The sequence below is a fragment of the Hermetia illucens genome, chromosome 2 (assembly GCF_905115235.1).
Source record: "Hermetia illucens chromosome 2, iHerIll2.2.curated.20191125, whole genome shotgun sequence".
In the NCBI taxonomy this organism is placed as follows: Eukaryota; Metazoa; Arthropoda; class Insecta; order Diptera; family Stratiomyidae; genus Hermetia; species Hermetia illucens.
In genome coordinates this window covers 132619400-132639642 of record NC_051850.1, presented here as the reverse complement: position 1 = coordinate 132639642, position 20243 = coordinate 132619400, and the positions used below count along the sequence as shown (strand labels likewise).

The following is a 20243-nucleotide window of genomic DNA, read 5'->3' as shown; positions in this document are numbered from 1 at the left end:
CGGAATCCATCAGGGTACAGACATCGACTACATGACGCGTTCATAACCCGATTTCCGTTCTGGGTGTTTCGAGTCGAAAAGTTGAGAAAGGAGATTGGTCGTGTGACGCAAGCACTCCTTGGAAATCCATCACCAAGAGTGCACAGATGCGTTGCGAACATCATTGGAAACTACCATCTGTCCAATGATATGCCAATCGAAGAAATCCTCGAGATGCTGAAGCAGAAACTTGCGGTATGCTCCAATCGCATCCGTAGGTATCAGAAAAGCTTTCAGCGAAGGACAGACGACACCTTGTTCTTCCAGAACCAACGAGGATTCTACAAAAATCTCATCAACTCAGGTAGGGAAAGTAACCTCAATCTGGATCAGGCAGAAGACTTCATTCAAGACCGTAATGGTACACTACAATATACTGTAGGAGGGAATGTGGTCAGCACTGCGCTCGCTTGAGTTTATTACCCTGATTTGACTCCGGCACTCATTCACAGCTAAGTTAACTGATTATCCCCCTCGGACTCGACCTTGTCGTCGTGAGTTAAAGCTCACTTTAGCTGGTCTGATGACCGTTAACGTAGGGGCGGACCCTATGTTCGCGGAGCCAAGAAGAAGTGATCAACGTGGTAAAATGGTTCCATGGTGGAACCGAAAACTGCAAAGACTCAGGAAATCAACCAGACCACTTCTAAATCGTGTTTGTTAAAGTAATAAAGATGAAGACTGGCTAATGAATGATGAAGACCGGAACTAACATCGTGAATTTAAAAGAAACGTCTTGTGTTCGATACGAGACTCTTTTAGAGCATACTGTGAGTAACTAGTAGTCTTCATAATAAAGTTTGGGAAAGATGACTATTCAAATCCAAAGAACTTCAGGTAAATCAGATTAACATCAATTTTGGTGAAATGTCTGGAGAGATTGCTTGAGCATCACATTCGCGAGAAGGCGCTAAGGTCGCACCCACTAAATGAAAACGAATATGCTTCCCAACGTGGAAAGTCTTGTGAGTTTGCTTTTCAGTTTTTGGTTTCAAAGATGGGGGACGCAATTCTGAAAGGCGTGTAGGCGATGGGGGTGTTCGTGGGCACTGAAGGGGCTTTTGACTGTGCGCTCTATGATGTCGCCAGAGAGCATGGTGTTGACGAAACTCTAATAAAGTGGGTTTATGCTATGCTAACGCGGAGGTTGTTGTGTGCTGAAGTGGGTGTTGATCGCTGCCTCAAGGAGTTGTGCTATTGCCACTTCTGTGGAATATGCTGATTAACTGACTACTATGCGAACCGCAAAATCTGCCAATACACGTTCAAGCTTATACGGATGACGTGGCTGTCCTGGCTGTTGGTCGAGCTCTCGGAATGGTGTGTGGAAATACACAACGCGCCGTTGATTTGATTGACACTTGGAGTCTCAGGCATGGACTTTCAGTGAATCCAAATAAAACTACAATGATGTTATTTTTTTGAGAATGATGAGGTCCTAAGTCCGCATCAACTTAATGCTGGGCCAGACCAAATGGGGAGCAACTTACTCCCTCTTTCCTGGTCCACGGACCCCTCGCTTAAGGCTTGCACCCAAATTTTACAAAAATGTCAAGCGATGACGGCTTTACGGTTTCTTACCAGGGCCCTGTAAAGCCGTCATCGCTTGACATTTTTACAATGATGTTATTTACAAAAAGGGGGAAACTGAATAGTCTTTGCCCTCCAGATATGACGGGTACGACACTTCAACTCTCCGAATAAATGAAATATCTGGCAGTTATTCTAGACAAGAAGTTTCTTTGGAACAAGGGATATCGGGATAAAGATCAAACGAGCTCTTACAGCTTATGGGCTGTGTAGCTGGACCTTTGACACGACATAGACCGATGTTCGCTTATGCGGTAATGTAGTGGGTTATGGTGAAAGAAAAAAATGTTCGCTGTAAACTAGCCACACTGCAAAGAACTGTGTATCTGGGTATCACCGGTGCCATGAGCACGACATCCGGCGCAGCTCTGAATGTATTACTGAATGAGCAGCCCTAGCATTTCTTTATTCAGAGCACTGCAATGAAAGCAGTTCATAGATGAATTCAATTAGATCTATGGGAAAACAATGGATGTGGGGGACGCAGAGAATTGGAAGTCGTTGGGAGAACTGAATCTCGTTTTCGCAATGCCTTCCGATTCTCGGATGCCCATACATCTGTTTGGTATAAGATATAAAGTTATCTTGAAACGAAGAGGAAACTGGGACGAACCAGAAAAATGTGTGCCAGGATATACTGACGTCTTCTACACTGATGGCTCCAAAACAGAAAATGGTGCTGGTGTCTACCTCTCTACTAAAAACGAGAAGTGGGCTTTTCCCTTGGGACAATACACAACGGTCTTTTAGGCTGACGTGTGTGCGATCCTAAGGGCGGCAACCTGGATGATTGACGAGCGGTTGAAGGGCAGGCGCACTGCAATCTGTAACGATAGTCAAGCATTGAGGGCATTAAATAGTACTTTAATCACTTCAAAAATCGTTCAAGAATGTAGATTGAACTCTGTTTCTAAATTCAGAGGAAAATTAAATCTCGGATGCCCTAGCAAAAGAGGCTTCAACTTCCCGCATGCTCGGACCGGGTATCAGCAGCATTCGCTGCTATACAAAATTGGGAACAAGCTTCCTATAATGACAGGTGGCGGAGCGTTAATGCTGCTAAATACACCAAACTTTTCCTGCCAGAACAAACATTCTGCAAAGTTTACCTTGTCGAAAAGCAGGAAGACTTGCAGCAGTATTGTTAGCATTCTGACTGACCATATCCCGCTAGCTGGACATATGTTCAGAATAGGAATTATTCAGAAAGATACGTGTCCCCCCTGTAATGAGAAAGCGGAATCCACGGAACATTTTACATGTGAGTGCCCCGCCTATGGATGCATCCAACATCATCATCCAACTGCAAAGGGTAGCATCACATCCAATAACGGAAATCCTGCGATATATAAACGAATCCGAGATATTCTGTTAGACGGGGGAATTGCCTTTCCCCCATCTCAAACACACGATACAAATCTCTCTCCGTCGCCAGTCTTGCGCTCTAACCACTGAACCATCCGGGTTTTCGTTTTAGTTGTCCTTTACGAGAAGCTATTATTCTCAGCGTGACGGGCTCTTTTTTTTCGTTTTTTTTTTGTATGGATAAAAAGAGATTTACTTTTTATTTAGGCCAGGTCGTAGAACACACTTCTGTGGGGAAATATTTTTTAGGGCGGTTCAGTTAATATGCTTAAACATTGAATGTTGACCTGTTCTCCTCCTCCTCCTATTGGATCAACTAAACACCTCCCCAAGTCAGGGAGTGTCTTTCATCAAAGGAAGGGGAAAGGAGGAAGTCCTGCTGTTAGTTTAAATAACCCCTGCCATCCGATCCCTCTGGCGATAGAGCTCAATTTTCTCTTCTTCCGTATCTGACAATGTTGTCCGGAAAGAGCTCCCCTGTGTCAGCATAAAGGTACTGACGGATTTCATTCCACCTTCCATAATACAGACATAGTTGCCATTCATTCAGGGTATCCCGCCCTTCCTTAGGAGCAAGCATTTGTTTTCATTCGTTTTATTTGCGCTTATATATGTTTTCATGCTTCTTTGTAAGGAGGGGCGGACTAGGCACCAACCGTAAAGCTCTTCGCATTTGAAGAAGAGACTTACAATACAGCTCTTTGCCTATTGCATTTATTTTCGAGTTTGCTGGCCGGTTATAGTAGCAAACGACACAATGAAGTGGAATGAGTATCACGTTTGCGTAACTATTGTTGGTTTCTTGAAGGCGGAGCAACGTCGTTAAGATATCTACTTGTTACGACCGAAGAGATGTTCGTACGGAAAAGGTGGTTGAAGCGGTGCAGAGAATTAATCGGAACCTTTGCGGTAAGCAGAAATTCGCAAGCAAACATTGCCTTTTCTAGCTGGCCAACATTTGTGTTAACATAGCAAATAAATGGTTCCGAAAGTCTTGTATATGCGGTAAAAGCTAAATCTAAGCTGTTGTGAGATGTCAACGAACTGACGGCATCATTTGAAGACATTTGACCTTTATCAAAAACACTAGTTAATTTTGCCTACAAGAAAAAAAAGTTTCAAATATTTCTAGAACGTTCAGAGTGAAGAAATTCAGAAATTAAGAAGGTTTGACATATTGAAGGATGTCCTTCAGACCGTCCTCCTAATTTACTGCATCGGGGGTGAGAAAAGAAAAAACGAAAATGATTCTACGTAACTTTTCAAATATATTTATTGAAAATGAAAAAAGGTTTACAAACCAATATATACAGAAACAAAATTAAAACAATCTATAACGTAATATATAACTAGCTCTGATATACGTGTTTTGTCTCCAAATATATTTCCAAAATCAAACAAAAATATTATTTTGTATTTATAATAAAATAAACTGAAGAAAATAAATGAAATTGCATATTATTGAAAACAATAAGGAGTGAGTTTGGCACTATGCAGTTATATTATAATTTCTTCAACCCAAAACATTATACATTTAATTATATTTTCAATATATATTCTCAATGAAAACAAATAAAAACATAACGATAAAATAATATATATTTTAGTTGTAGCACCATTAATCGGCCAGGGTAGCTTTTATTGTTTAAAACAAAATTAAAGATTATTTTTATTCGTTGCCAACAGTTTCATCTGAGTTAATGTAATAACTACGAAAGATGAAACGGAGCAACATGGCAAACTAATACTACACTTTTAAGTACTCATGATATGAATTTAATGCAAAATCTCATTGTTTGCGTAACATTCTATGCTTTCTGCGGACTGCTTGGATCTTTACCCCACAAGTCATACCAAGGACCATAAGTTTTTGAATTGCGATCCTTAGACATCTTTTGATTTTGGGTGTGACCGTTCATATCCTTAGATTGCTGGTGGTCTGATGTTCTATTGGAGTGCACATCAGGTGCATGGATTGGATTTGGTACTTTAGAAAGTTTGGTTCGTGGTAACATGGGTCCAGTGGTTGGAGGTGTATCCATATTGCCACCCCCGTTTTGGCTATTATCTCGGAATGTTTTGAATTCCATTTTATCTTCGTCCTTACGACGGTTGCTTCGAGCTCTTCGAACGAGATGATCATCGACAACTATGCAATCGTATGCATCGGAACTGCTTGAATGTGGTTCCGAGTCAGTTCCACTGGTGTCATATTGCTTAAGGATTTCATGGCGTTTGACAGTCTTCATGACGATTTCTTCAACACTTTCATCATCAAAGAAGTTACTATTATGCATTGTTAAGGTCTCGGTATCATCATTGTCACCATCCAATGACGATTTATCGTCATCGTTCATATCAAGTTGTTCATGAGAATTCTTTGCATTTGTATTCTGTTCATAGTACATTTGCTGGCGGCGTCTGTAATCCTTGGTGTCAATTTTGCTGTCTTGGTAGTTGCCATTGTACTCCGTTCCGCTGGTATTCTTGCCGTTGCCATTGTAATAACTATTCTTGCTCTGATTCATTTTTTGTGGGGTCGACATTATGTTTGAAGAAGAACGTGATTGTTGTACTCCATAGATACTTTCGTCTTCAGTAGCTTGGTCGGTACTCTCCATAGTCCTGCGCTTCATGTTTACACCATTTCCGTTGGTCATGTTTTGATTTTTAATATTCTTCTTTTGGGTACTCTCGCTGACCTCATTTCCGTTTTGGTCTTTCTCAATTGATACCAGATCCCGATGACGCCACATGGCCATTCCCTCTAGGATATCGTCCGATTTACCAAACTTCCAAAATGACTTCGTCCTCTTAATTAAATTTCCCTTGCGCTCAGTTGTGTGGTAACCAGTGTCGGTGGTTTCGTCACCGAGATTTTTCAAGCTTTGTGGTCGATTTATGGTGCTATTATTACCGTTCTGTTGGGGCCGTTGTAGAGTGTTGCTGCTGCCGTTTTGTGTTTTGTAACGTGTTTGGAGCGTGCTAGCTGATTCGCTGTTGCGATAAGCTTGAGCTGAACGACCATTAGCTTCATGATAATTTCTAGCTGATCGTGGCGATCTTTGAAATAATGATTGAAATAAAAAAAGCGAAATGAAATGAAAATGGAAAATGTAAAGTGAAGAGTGAATGGTATAGCGGAAATTTGCAAAATATGCGAGCATAGAAATTACTTTTTCCAGATAGCAAACATCTTCGGCAAAACTGAACAAAAGCACTACAGACTACATGCGGATGAGGCATGGCTGAATCTGTTGAAATGATACACAATGCATACCTGATTGGAACTCTATTCGATTGCTCTTCATCTGAATAGTCTACTTCAGGCTGCGGCGGAGGCTCATTAGCAAATCCACTATCATTACTGCTATGCAATGAAGCGCTGGTAACTCCCTCACGATTTGGTTTTTGTTTATTTGTTATAACCTAGAATAACAAGGGATGATACCATTGAAATTTTTCACATATGTGTATGATGTACCCTTGAGTAATTATTTGTCGGTCCTGGTCTTCGTTTCTCAATTAATGGTGGACCCACCGGAGAACAGAAGCTACGGGATTGGCTGATATTGCTTTTATATGCAGGCACAATTGGTGCTGGGACGGGAGCGGGTAGAGCTGGTGGTGGACCTGGTTTTGGCTCCTCATTGTTTCGACGATACTGGAAAAAATAACGAAATTATCAATTTAAAATACTAGAATACAACGAAATATTATTTTTAAGGCTTTACGTAAAACAAAAAAAAACAAAAATTTAAAATGGGTTCGATGTCTATTTGTCCGTTGGTAGTTGGTCTACGAAGTCCTTTATATGAAACGAATAGCATGACTTTATATTGAATTTAAGGGGAGGGAGGGCATTCATGCAAAACTAGAGTCGACAATTTTTCTTCGAGATATACATCTTCGGGGGATGATGCTATCAAATCAATGCCCTTAATCAGTACTTTTCGGAATGACTTTTAATATCGATTATAAAATGGGGGCGCCAAAAGTCGTTTTGAGAACCTAACGCGTTAAAATAAGTCTCTGTTTCCTGTCTGACCTCTCCATTTAAGTAATTGCTCCTGTCCTGAAGCCATCCTTTTAAGTTCGGGAACAAAAAATAATCATTCGTTGCCATGTCTGGGGATTATAGTGGACGGGAAAGAACTTTGCACTTGCTCAAGTTGTTTAAATTGGTCGTTGCTTTCTCAGATATGTGAGCTGGGACGTGATGACGCTTTGCTGTCTTTCTGTACAGTCTTTTTTTGTTGATCTCATAATTCAATCTCCCCAGTAATATTATCCTTTAGCTGTTTTACCTATTTCGAGATAATCTGAAAAATGATTCCTCATGCTTTCCAAAAAATACTGGCCAAACGCTTTTTGGCAAATTTATGCGCCTGCGGTTGCTTTGGGCGGCTTTCCATTGTTTCTAACTACTGTGGAGTTTATTTGCTAGACTCTGGTACTGGCATACAAATCTTCCCCATTTCCCATATTGTCATACGAATTATTTACGATTATGTTGAAACAGGTCTAAGTAGCGCGAATAGTCCACATGTCAGAGAAAAAGTTTGTTCATATGCAAATGTTGGTGCAAGATATTTCACATCTTGTTGATATCATTAGGGTATAAACTACTTCACCAAATTTCATAATTTTATCGGCGCTTCCAAGTTTAAAGTTGCGGAGCTACTTACCACTTATCATCATTTTCGTGGAGGCAGATTCGCCGTCACATATTCAAGCCATTTTCGGTTTGAACAGTGTTTTTGCTAGTTAAATGTTTGTCTAGCAGACGAAACTTTTTGCTGCCCATGTTTTCCGCAGTGACGCCATGATGTGGTCAAATTTTATAAGCGAACCTTTGACGATATTGAAATATCTGTAACGATCCGACCTTCAGCGTTTGACCGCCATGAGCATTGCTACTAGCATGTGGCAAGGATGTAAACACATTCTCTTTATTAAGATGAAATGTAAATGATTCCAGTGTAACACGTCGTAGTAGTCGGAGCGACTCCCCCAAATATAATAAATAGACAGTTATTAAGGTATTATTTTGTATTTCTCTTTGGGCATTCTTTGCAGCAGAACTCCTCCAGTAAAGCAGCGTAGCAGTAATATTATATATAAACGTCATTGCTCAAGCCGCTACAGGATGGCGGCCTCTGTACGCAACAAATTGCTGATCCCGGACGCAGGTTCCTGGATGCATGTTCCAAAGTCCATTCATCGTGGAGGACGCACACACACGGACGCGTCATTTTGTTTTCTGCCCTGCAATTTCGCAACTGCGTATTTCCGATGCACAGAGTTCGCCTGCCGACTCACAATTCAGTGAGGTTAGCAGCCTTTCTGCATTCCGGTTACCACCGTTTTGGGAAGCGCCCCGCTTTGTGGTTTGCGCGTGTCAAAGCGCAATTTCGTTCAAACCGCGTCATCAACGACGGCATTATGCTTGACAAAGGGATTGGTGGAATCGATCCGGATATCCTGAGTCAGGTCGCAGATATCATCGAGTAACCACCGGAATCCGACAAATATCTGACCATTAAACGACGAATCATTAACGTACACGCAGTCTCGGAAGAGGTAGAAATTAGAGAATTGCTAACGAAATTCGGGCTAGGAGATCAGAAGAATTCGCAACTTCTCCGCGCAATGAGATTGAAGGGTGGAAGTAAAGTTGCAGACAGTATCCTTAAGTCACTTTGGCTACAGCGTCTGCCGGCCAGTGTCCAGGCCATACTGAGCATTTCGGAGACAACCGATCTATCGCGCTTGTCTAAAATGGCAGCTAGAATTTTAGAAGGGCGAGAACCATTTCACGTTTCTATCGTGAATTCTTCGTCATCATCTGCAATGCCGGAGCAGTTATCTAATGAAATGGCTGAAATTCGAAGTCGTCTCGACTGCACATAGATTATATGATCGTCGCAGTGGCAGCCACAGGGGACGCTCATCATCACGGAAGCATAGTGACGCAAAGTCAGGAGTTTTGTGTGACTTCAATTGGAAGTTCCGTGAGAAGGCACACAAGTGTCGGAAGCCGTGTTCCTGGGCATCCGTCGCCAAAACATCGGAAAACTAGTGCAGACGCTATTGAATTCGGCAACTAGTGGCGTCATCAATCAAAGCCGATTAATAGTTCCCGATGATCTTTCTGGTTTTAAGTTTTTAGTCGAGACGGGTGCAGGTGTTTCTTCATTCCGCATCCCCGCCGCACGAAGAAACCTCAGCCTGCTGTAGTTAAACTATTTGCTGCCAATAGTTCATCGACACTTATGGTCAGCAAGCGTTAACCGTCTGTCTTGGTTTTCGCCGACAATTTACATGCAGTTTTTTCGTTGCCGATGTTTCTCGTCCGACCCTTGGTGCCGATTTCATTAAGCATTTCGGTTTAATCATCGCCATCAAGAGACAGCGCATTATCGATCCTCAAACAAAATTGTCTTCACGGGAATATTCGAACTGCATCGAATACCATTCGGAATAAACTGTGTCAGAGGATTCAGAGTATCATAGGTTGCTTAAGCAGTTTTCAAATGTAACAAATCCATCCGTTCATATTAACAGGCAGCACGGAGTACGGCCTCATATTATTACGAACCGACCTCCAGTGGCGGAAAACCCCTTTAGACTCAAACCAGAGAGACTTAAATCAGCCAAACAGGAGTTTGCATACATGCTAAAGATGGGTTACTACCGGTCGTCGAGCAATCCGTGGGCACCGCCTTTGCATTTAATGTCTAACAAGGATGGCACATTTCGTCCTTGCGGTGACTACCGTCTACTTAACGCCGCAACCAAACCGGATAGGTACCCTATGCCTCACATTCAAGAAAGCGTGGATTAGCCAACAAAACTATATTTTCCAAACTGGATCTACTCAGAGCGTTCCACCAGATACCTATCGTTGAAGTTGACATCCAAAAACTGCAGTCACCACACCCTTAGAATTTGTGGTGATGACATTCGGGCTAAGGAATGCTGCCCAATCGTTTCAGCGATTTATGAATGAGGTGCTTCGTGGTCCCAATTTAGTTTATGGTACGTTGACGACATCTTGGTAGCATCTGAGTCACCAGAGCAACACCTACAGCATCTTCGTCTCGTATTGGCAAGATTGAGCCAAGTGCACATTCGGTGTTCCAGAAATGTACCTTGGGTACAAATTATCAGCGGAAGGAATTTCCCCGCCAAATTCTCGCGTAGAAGCCATTCGTGCTTAAGATGTATTTCTTTCATTTGTTATTCAATCGTCTCCGCTTCTTCTACCACCTTCTGAATTTTTTTTCGTTGGAAATATTATACCATTTTTTAAGGTTTTGTGTGGAACAAAATCTTATTAGAATCGAGTCGATTGTCACACCCGATTTATTCAGAAACGGCTTGACTGATTGTCACGAAAATTGGTGAGAGCGTGTGATCTGATGTTCCCTTTACATACGGCAAATGGCCCCATTTTGTATTTTTGCTGTCGAAAGTTTGAGCATACAAAGAGCTGCCAAATGTGCTTGGTATAGGCGCTGAACCCCAGCCCACATTTAAGTACTTTCTGAAAGGGTAAAGCTCCTTTTTCAAGAAACGCAGGAACATCGAGCGACCAAACTATCGAGGTTGACAGTACACGCAAAAATTAAAATTAATCAATCAAACGTTTTGAAAGCACCCGTGGAGAAGATTTCGCGAGGAAATAGATATACTTTCGGAGGAAAAACGCATCCAAAGATCTTAAACTCGAGATTCAACTAATCCAGTCGAGGCATTTAACAGAATCCATAAAGATTAGAAAAGAAACCTCCAAAGTCTTTCTAGACACTCGCTTTTCAGTTTCTGTTTCAGTATAAGAAGAAGAGGGAGGGCTTTGATGAACATCGGTGGAGATGTGGAGGGGTGATAACGTACCGGCCATACTTGATCGTATCGCAATAGATCAGCTCATGAATTCCTCTGGCAATATATAGATATTATTTCAATATATACTGATAAGCTTGATCAAGATTTTTGGTAACGGATGTGAAAGAATGTTAGAGTATAATTTGGGAGTTAACCGCCCCATCCGGGCATGAGAGTTCCAACTTGGTCCGTTAAGCGGTGGCAAACAACAATTCATTCCCGACTCGAACAAGCAGCTAGAAGCCGAAAAAGAAAGAAAGGTTTTGATAGCTTATGTGTAGCTGATCGTAGGACATCGAATTGATCCCATTGTGAATCTGATGCTGAAAGTATATCTCTCGGGAAAAAGTAGAATAAACGCACTGAATGTGTTCATTATCCTTTATGGGCATGTGCATTCGGATTATTTCCGCGGACTAAAAACCAACCTGGAAAACGGCTAGCTACAGATGCGGACTACTATGGTCAAATTCCGGATATATGACCCAATCTAAGTGTAATATTACGACGTTTCTAGCGATTATATTCTTTGAAATGATTAGACTATGTTTGCTTTTTTCGTCTGAAGGGAACAAATGGTTTCCGAAATATCTGTGTATGCAAATAAAATAAATAACACTAGAGCAAAAGCAAAAACAGTCTAATAATTTCACATGAACCAAATTCTGTCGAGGAGCGGATAAACCTGCCTCGTAACATCGGAAGCAGAGGCGTGGTTCACGGTGTGACACAACATCATAGCCAAGTCGGCCCGCCGCGCTCTTATTTTTGTAATAAGGAGCAGGCAAGTACTTTACCTGCAGCTGTCTATAAGGTAGATTGCGGGCTGATTCTACTTAACTGGAAGGATCTATGTTCCAGTCCTCCAAGAAATGGCAAGTATTAACCGATCACCACATTCCACACAATAAGTCTGACATTCTACTAGTTGATGAGGTTGTTCCGCGGATGTTATTGATATTGGTATCCACCATAATATAATAGCAACATTGAGCGTAAATAGGTGGAACTATGAGCCACCACACGTAAAATCAAAGGCGTCTCGAGAGGCTGTTTTTAGTTCCCATAATATTGTCAGCTACAGGTATTGTACAGCTTCCCAATATGTCCTGGGACGCTTGCATAGTCTGGTTTAAACGACGCCGAGGTGTTTAATAGGTCTTCCCAATAACTTACCACCGACTACCACCAGTAAAGCACCTTTGCTTTCTTTAAGGGGCGGAACCACATTAAGAGGTTTTTAGAATCGACTTTTTTATTACATAGATCGCTAGCCTAGCTATCCCAGGATACACTGCGAAATTTCAAAGGGAAATTTGTGGTCATTTAGATTTGATGGGGGTAGAAGCGAGGGATTATCGGGTACAGGCTTAGAATCTACAGCCCAGGAGATAGTCGCTTTAGGTCCTTACGAAATCTGGTGGCGTTATGCAAATAATACATTTATAAAAACTTAACGTCAGTCTTTTGTACGAGTGCATTTATATTTGTTCGTAATTAAGAGTGATATCCGAAAAGGGATTTTTCAAAAGCGTTTTTCTGAAAATGATGTTTTTGACAAGTTTTACATTTGCGGGAATTTCAGCTCAAGGAGTAATAGATCGATTATTATGATCATTGGAGGTATGCCTCTTTACAAAATTAGCTAGAATATGCCCTAACATTTGGGACGAAATCATATTAGGGGTGTCTTTTTAAGGTTTTGTGTAAACACAAAACCTTATTAAAATCGGTTTACTGTCTGTCTGTCCGTCTGTCTGTCTGTCTGTCTGTCACACGCATTTTTCTCGGAGACGGTTATAGCGATTGACACCAAATTTGGTAGTAAGGTGGTAACTGTGAACGCTCACGCATATAGTGAGTTACATCCTTTTACGACGAATTTAAGGGGCGGTCCCCATATATGCAAAAGGAGGGTGTAAATTTTTTTTTCATCAAATATAGTCATGTGGGGTATCAAATTAAAGGTCTCGGTTAGTACTTTTTGAAACCGGTCTTAGTTTTGACTTTTGTTGAAAAGGTGGGGAGTGCGGGGGGTTAAAAGTGGTCATTTATTTAACGAACCCATTCTCAGAAACTACTCAACCGAAAAATCTGAAAAAAATCAGGAGGCTGCTGCTATATGGTGGCTAGGCTCCGAAATACCCGCCATACGGATACCTGTTCAAATAAAGTTAATAATAGTACATTACTAAAATTTTTAGTAATTGACAGGAAAACCCCCCTTAACTTCACCCTAGAATCACACAATTTTGCAGCAATACAGGCTATAGTATAGAGCATGATCCTGCCAAATTTGGTGAAAATCGCGCTATTACTAACAAAGTTATACTAGGTCAAAACTGTCGCTTTCTGCAAATTCAAGACAATGAATGTCAATATCACTTGAAAGTGGCTATTTTCACATAATAACATACATAATGGGACAAATGCACACTCAAATCTCTTTATAAAAGAAATACAGAAAACCTTTCATACCTGAAGCGTCTAGCTTCCGGTTTCCCGACTTGTTTGTAATTAGTGGTTTTTGGTTTCAGATAAAAATTTAACTGCCTTCACGTCTTGCAGTTGGCGAACTCCAGTTACGACTTCCAGCGGAATATTGTCGCGTAACTCTTTCATTTTTAACTGAAGCTTTTCAAAAGAATTCTTAAAAGTAGTTCGGAATATAACTAAACTATTGTCCAAATTTGATTGAATTCTTACAAATTCTTCCCTTTAAAAAAATCCCAAAATTACGTGAAAAATGGCCTTCTGTGGTTCCCTCCTTAAGTAGGATGAATTGTCGGGGTCTAACTGCATGGAACGTGGTCCCAGTATTAAATAAAATGCAATACTTGCCTCACAGTTTCGACTCGGAAGGAATTAACGTTGTGGTGCGCCATTTTGATGCCAAAAACTCCTAAGACCGCGACCGTTATGAGAGCTGGGAGGCTGAGTCCAGTCGGCTCAGATCTTCAGAGCCAGCCCTAGCATTCACGAAGGAAAGCAGCTCAATCACCCTGCAGCTAGAAATCTGTCTAAGGTCCTCAGAGAATGGTTTACTCAGCCTGACTCTGACTAGACCTGGGCAATCGTAAAGGAAGTGCCTGAGGGTTTCGCCTTCTTCTCCGTAGCTTTGGAAATGCGAATTGTAGAGTATGCCGAGCCTGGCGGTATGGGATCATATGGGTCAGTGCCCCATGCAGATCGCGGTAATCTTGTATGCGTTTGTACGCGTCTGACACGGGGGCTCTCGTGATCGAGTTTTGTTGTAGCGGACCAAAGCCTCCAAAGCCTCTGCCATCTGAGGTTGACGGCTGCTAAGTAGTGCGACTAGATTCCGCCCTTGACAGTCGCCAGCGAGACACCGACTATACCCCCCCGAGGAATGCCAAGAGCAGAGCACCACCTGGCCAATCCGTCAGCCCGCTATGGTGCTATGAGCGGGAATCCAGAGGCAGGTTATAGGCTTTGTCGGGATGCGTATTTCAAAAGTGGTAGCCGTTTGGTAATAACGTTATTGACGGTGATATTTTAATTTTACTTTTCCGCATAATCGTCTAAACACTTTTCGTAACGTTGCGTCAGGTTTCTTAAACCTTTTGCGTAGGATTTTGCCGCCTGGGAATTAAACCAGTTGACAAACAAAATCTTGGGGTCCTCGTCACTTTCAAATGGTAGTACTTTTTCAAATGTAAGAAGAGCAAATATTGGGTGGGTACAAAGTCGGAACTGTATGATCTGAAAATTCTCAATTCGTGGAGGCAGCGATGCATGGACGCGCGTCATCATGAAAAAGCATTACGGCAGACGAAAGTTTCCCAAGTCGTCGATTTTGGATCGAACGTCTCAAGTAGGTAAACGTTTCACAATACATATATGTATGTGTTGCCCTATGACAATGCTGCAATAAGGGTTGGTGAAATATGCGGAAGTTCATCAGCCAGAATACTGATCGTTAATCACCGAATGCGTTACACTTTGTCGTTTACTTGCTCGCACCATGGCAGCCTTAATGGATAATTAATCTAATTTCGACTAATTTCAGAATTGCGCCTTCTAAATAATTCTCCAAAATGGTACCAGGCATCCCGAATTATTATGGTTGAAACTAGCGAGATCATCGATAGTCCAGTCATTACAACTTTCAAGCTCCGAATTCTTTCAGTCAAGCTCGATCGACATGAAATTTGGGGTAGGGGTAGAGTGTGGCATAAGAAACAAAAATTACATAGCGCCGATGTGCGCCTATCCACTGGAGGAGTATAGAAATCTTTTGGTCGATTCTAAGCAAAAAATGTTTAGTGAAAATGTCTCGTGCAAGTAGTAGTTTTCGAGTTGCGTTTTTTTTTCGAAGAAAAAACGACATCTCAAAAACTACTATTTGTTTGGCAAATTTTCACCCCCGAACCGACCATTTAATCGATTCCTGTGGTTTTTTCGAAAACAAACCCCTCAGGGGAGAGGCGCACATCAGCGCTATATAACTTTTATTTCTGATGGCACCCTCTTCTCCCACCCCAAAATTTCATGTCAATCGGTCTTGAAAGAATTCGGAAGTCGCACCCGATTTTCGGCTTTAATGGCTGAAATAGATAGACAAGGGGTGGCTTCCTCCAAACTACATTTTTTTGTTTTAAATGTAAATATACATTTCGGGAGCGACTTATCCCCATTCATCAGTACAAACCTAGCACAGTTAGATACTAGACAGCTACCTCACTCCCCCTTGCCCTCAAGGGGGGAAATCAGTGCGAGTACACATGATTTCAAATTGTTTTGCCCTTGAGCATGAGCGAGATGTACCGAAAACCCGATCAGCTGTGTTTGACATACCGCCCGGACTTGCCAATGTATTGGTGAGATTGGCAAGTTTTTGCTTATGTATAAGTGAATACGTGAAACAACTTTTTGCTATATGGGTGAGCACGCCGTAGTACCAGAATAGCAAAAGCTAACCGGTCTCTCTCTTACCAATACGATTTGACGAAGATTATGCCTTTTCCTTGTTTAGCGTCTCTGATGTGTACAAATAAGCTTCTGCAAGCACATTTGCAAGTGGGGTCATTTTTGTAAGGGTACTGCCTATAGTAGATCTACTGTGAAACCTAGTTTTAAACTCTCTCTCTTTAACGACTGAAATACGAGCAACCGACCCTCTGTCATCTTCATTATTCTCAAAGTGGCGAAACACAAAATTTCTGAGTCTGATCTCCCCTGCTCGATGTATATTTTATTCGTACACTGCTCGCAACGTATCTCTCATCGCCACTCTCAAATCTTCCAACTGTCTCTTCAACTCTCAAGTGCTTGGTCGATCGCGAACCAACAGTTCTATTGAGATCAGTAGGTTGTACTTTCGCGCTTTAATTTAAAAAAGACAAAATAAAACACTGTTCCTTTACGTGAAGAGTACAATTGCCATTTTTTGTATTCGCAGAATCCAAAGCAATACGTGCATATATACTTGCATATTGCCATGAGTGGGCTTGGCTTAGGCAAAATGCATTCAATAATTCAATATTATAACAATAAAATAATAACAAAGTCAGCAAAGTCAGCTTGTTTTGAATTGCAGTAATTAATTATTAAATTATATTTAGGGTTGTAAATGGTCATGATTTTCTCCCAATTTAAGGGTGATTGCTAAGTGCTTTGAAGTTTTGAACCTTGGCGGATAATACATTGAGATATGGTCAGCTTTTCCTCATAGATTTCTGTGCAGAATGATGTGTGTTGCCGGCAAATCCAAAAATGGGGCCCGAGGTGAAAATTATAAGCGGCTGTGGTGAAAATGACGTTGGGTCCCATATTAACTTTTATTTCTTGAAACTTCTATTCTGGGCCCCCGATAAAAGTTGGGGTGCGAGGGGAATTCCCCTTTCCACCCCCTCTAAACAGGCCTGGGTAAAGCTAATATGTTCCTTCAGAGTGCAGTGCTTCATTTGTTAAGGATTCCAAAACCACCTTATGTTTTGACGTCGGGTGAAAGTATTGTTAAAAATAGGTAACCTGGTATCTCGTGGGTTCCTTTTTGCTACTATTTAAGTGAGTCCACGATTCTAAAATTATGTCAATCATTTTTTAGTTAGGAAGTATGAAATTTTTAGGTGAAATTGGCGAATATCATTTGTATCTGAATAGCTAATTTTGAACATGGTCATTCGCGGGATAACCAAATTTGGACCAACCGATACATTTTATGAACATGCTCTGTCATAGATTGTTGCATTTTTAAGGCTTTATGTAGAATACAACTTTATTAAAATCATCTGTCGTGGGTGAGCACTGTGAACGCTCACGCGTACAGCGTACAGCTTCATTATTTTACGTCAACTTTAAGGGGGAGTCCCTATACATGGGGTGTACATTTTTTTCACCAAATATAATGTGGGGTATTAAATGAAAGGTCTCGGTTGGTACTTTCCGAAGCCGTTGACATTTTGACATTGTTGGAAAGGTGGGGAGTAAGGGGGGTCGAAAGTGATCATTTCTTTTACGGACCCATTCTCTGAAATTACCCAACCGAAAAATCTGAAAAAAACTCAAGAGACTGCCACTATACGGTGCCTAGGCCACACCGATGTCTGTTCAAATAAAATTAATAGTAGTTTATTACTATAATTTTTAGTAATTGACTGCGAAACAGTTGGGTTAGGGTAATACGCGGCAATAAGATGCAAGAGTTTTCGTATCAATTAAAAGAAAACAGAATTTAAATTACCTGTTTCGACTGCCGGAACATCAGTGTATCACCAAACATTCTAGTTGGTGATGATTCTGAATGATACGATGAACGATGACGCGATACTACTGATTCCTCAGTTACTTCTACGGAAGACTCTGCCTTATATTTATTATGATTTCCGTTCATATGATGAGAAGGCCGTGAATCATAAATATTCTCCTTTTGATTGAAATTTTCCGACTCGGTGTAGGCGATAGGGAACCATCCGAACATTTGAGTACGAAGATTTTCACCAAATTGCCAACCTTTGGCGCGATTACCCACTAAGGCGATACGATCGCCTTCAAGGAAGCTCAGTTGATTTTCTCCTGACGATATGTAGGCATAAAGTGCTTTTACTACCGGTCGTTGGTCCCAGTTTTCATCTGAAAGTACTGTATTGAAATGTGATTAGCGGTTAATGTAAGACCAATCAGGATTTTGATCAAGTCTTGAAACTAGTTACTGTCACTCCAAGTGTTATGTATGAATAATATAGTATCTACATTTTTCAGCTTTCCTTTCTTGGAAACTTAAAGAAAAGTGACTTTAGTGGTGAAAATTACTTAACGAGTCACTTGTTTGGATGTCGTATTGTAAAGTTACAATTACTTGAAAGTTTCGTTACATACTTCCTATTAGCGGTCATGTAACTCTACTTATGACCAACATTTTCACTAAATGGTCCTGGGAATAATGGATGATAATTGAACAAATTATCCAAACTACCTCTCATGTCATGTGGTGATGATGATGTCAAATTGAATTCTGATTTAGCGCGTGGCATGCACATGGCAGTGGTCGCGAGATCACCTAATGAGCGCATATCTAAACATGAGGCATCTACGCTATGGGTCTTACGCAATGCTGATGTAACTGAAGCGTTTTCTTCATCGTCTCGGAGTTTTTCCTAAAAATTAAGGTAATTCTTTGTTACACAAAATCTTCTGAAAGAAATTTTAAGCTTTCGTTGAAATCATTTGACTACATACGGCCATTCTCTTTGCAAAGACATTATCGATATGTGGTGGTAAGGTTTCCCGCGATGCAGCAATTTCACTCCAATTATCCAAGTTGGCTTCAATTGCACCTTTGCCAGCTGTGTAATAGGCCATCCAGTGTTTAGCAAGGGAACATTGTCTTTCCAAAACAAAGCCGTATCTTCGTCTCTCTTGCGTCATGGCCTGAAAAACCGTGATAGTAATTTATGTTAAATGAAGAAGACAATTCAAGTTTATTAGGATGTTGGAAGGAAACGTGTTATTTCTTTTCAGAATGAATATGAGTGCGTAGTACAATACTAACGTGTTGAAGTAAATTAAAAATTAGAATCAATGAATAAGGCCTTGTAGAAACTAACTATGATTAAAAATGTAATTAATCAACCCTTCAAGGCAGCTGAAAGCTCTAACGGATGCTTTTGATAGTCCTTTTTAATAGACATTGAATATAATATAGCTGGTACTAGCTGTTATATTTATTAGCCATTGTTAATTCTGTGGATCTGAAAAAATACTTACGTTTTTAAAGCTCTGCTCACAAAATGCATCTAATTTATTTTTCTGTTCCTCCAGGGCCTGAATATTCTGTAAAGAAGGGATGTTTATGTTATTTGATCAGCGAAATTAAAAGAAATAAGCGCTACTAAAATGTGGAAGGAGCTGGGTTTAAAAAAAAGAGAGATCATGTATCAATAAGAAATTTTCATGGTCCAAAGGCGTGTGTTTAGCATCAGGCAGGCTTAGCGAGAGAACAGGGGATAAATCACTCCCTGGGTCGGAACCCAGAATAGAGACTTTAGGTAGTAGGCATTAATGGCAGCTCCGATTAGTCCAATTAATACTGTGGTGCGCCGTTTTGATGCCGCAAACTCCTAAGACCGTATCTGGTGTGGCAAGTGCAAGGGGAGCAGAATCTAGCCAGCGGTCAAACGCTTTCTCCAGATCAGAAATGCAATGTAAAGAAAGCCATGTTTCTCACCGTGTTTTTCATGAGTAACCGCGCAGTGTTTATTGCGTCAGTAGTTCCGGAGTTCTTGCAAACCCGGCTTGATTCACGATTATTTGAACGATTTCGTGGCTGACCAGATCGGACGGTAATTTGAATATTCTGCTGGACTACCTTTCTTTGGCCATATTGGAACTGTGGTACTTCCTTGCCAGTCAGTTTGTGTTCTACTTTCATGAATAACCCGATTTTAGTACTCACTTAATCACAGTGCTCTCCCATTTTTCAAAGTGTTCAAAAAGAATTAGTGAGCTTATAAGAAAAAAGCGAGAGCTGGGATGTGAGTGGCAATAATTTAGATGCCGAATTTGAAAATGAATTTAATAAATGCTTAAAAGAGTTAAAAAATATTAGAAAAATAAGGAACTAAAATGCTTCCTGGGAATTTTAGGCATTATTATAACCGCGAATTATTCTGATTATTGATATGATATTCAGGAAAGAACCACATGTTTAGGTACTATAAGCGCCATGATCGCGACATATGGCGCAGCTTTAGGATCATTACTCAATTTGTCACCCTCGGAGAGAATATTCAGGGCACCGCAAAGAGAACAGCTTATAAACTAATTAGTTAGTCGGGTGTGATGAGCACAGAGTATATCAAGAAATGTCAGATGAGTCAATCTTTCGCAAGCCTTCT

At 40.9% G+C, this 20243-nt stretch overlaps 1 protein-coding gene across 3 annotated transcripts in view; it reads right to left on the bottom strand.

Annotated features, from left to right (window-relative positions):
• Nucleotides 1-20243, bottom strand: part of LOC119648246 (brain-specific angiogenesis inhibitor 1-associated protein 2) — a 328844-nt gene that overhangs the window by 8588 nt on the left and 300013 nt on the right. The window contains exons 8-14 of one of the 3 annotated variants that reach the window (XM_038049884.1): nt 19114-19179; nt 18586-18777; nt 18455-18503; nt 17591-17988; nt 6479-6658; nt 6275-6423; nt 4401-6057 (exon numbers count right to left, since the gene is read on the bottom strand). In XM_038049884.1, the coding sequence (XP_037905812.1) occupies nt 4803-6057; nt 6275-6423; nt 6479-6658; nt 17591-17988; nt 18455-18503; nt 18586-18777; nt 19114-19179 (2289 nt within the window). In that variant the 3' untranslated portion in view covers nt 4401-4802. Of the gene's footprint in view, nt 1-4400; nt 6058-6274; nt 6424-6478; nt 6659-17590; nt 17989-18322; nt 18504-18585; nt 18778-19113; nt 19180-20243 lie in introns of those variants that run through there. The other 2 variants (XM_038049883.1, XM_038049885.1) reach the window with 2 other exon arrangements.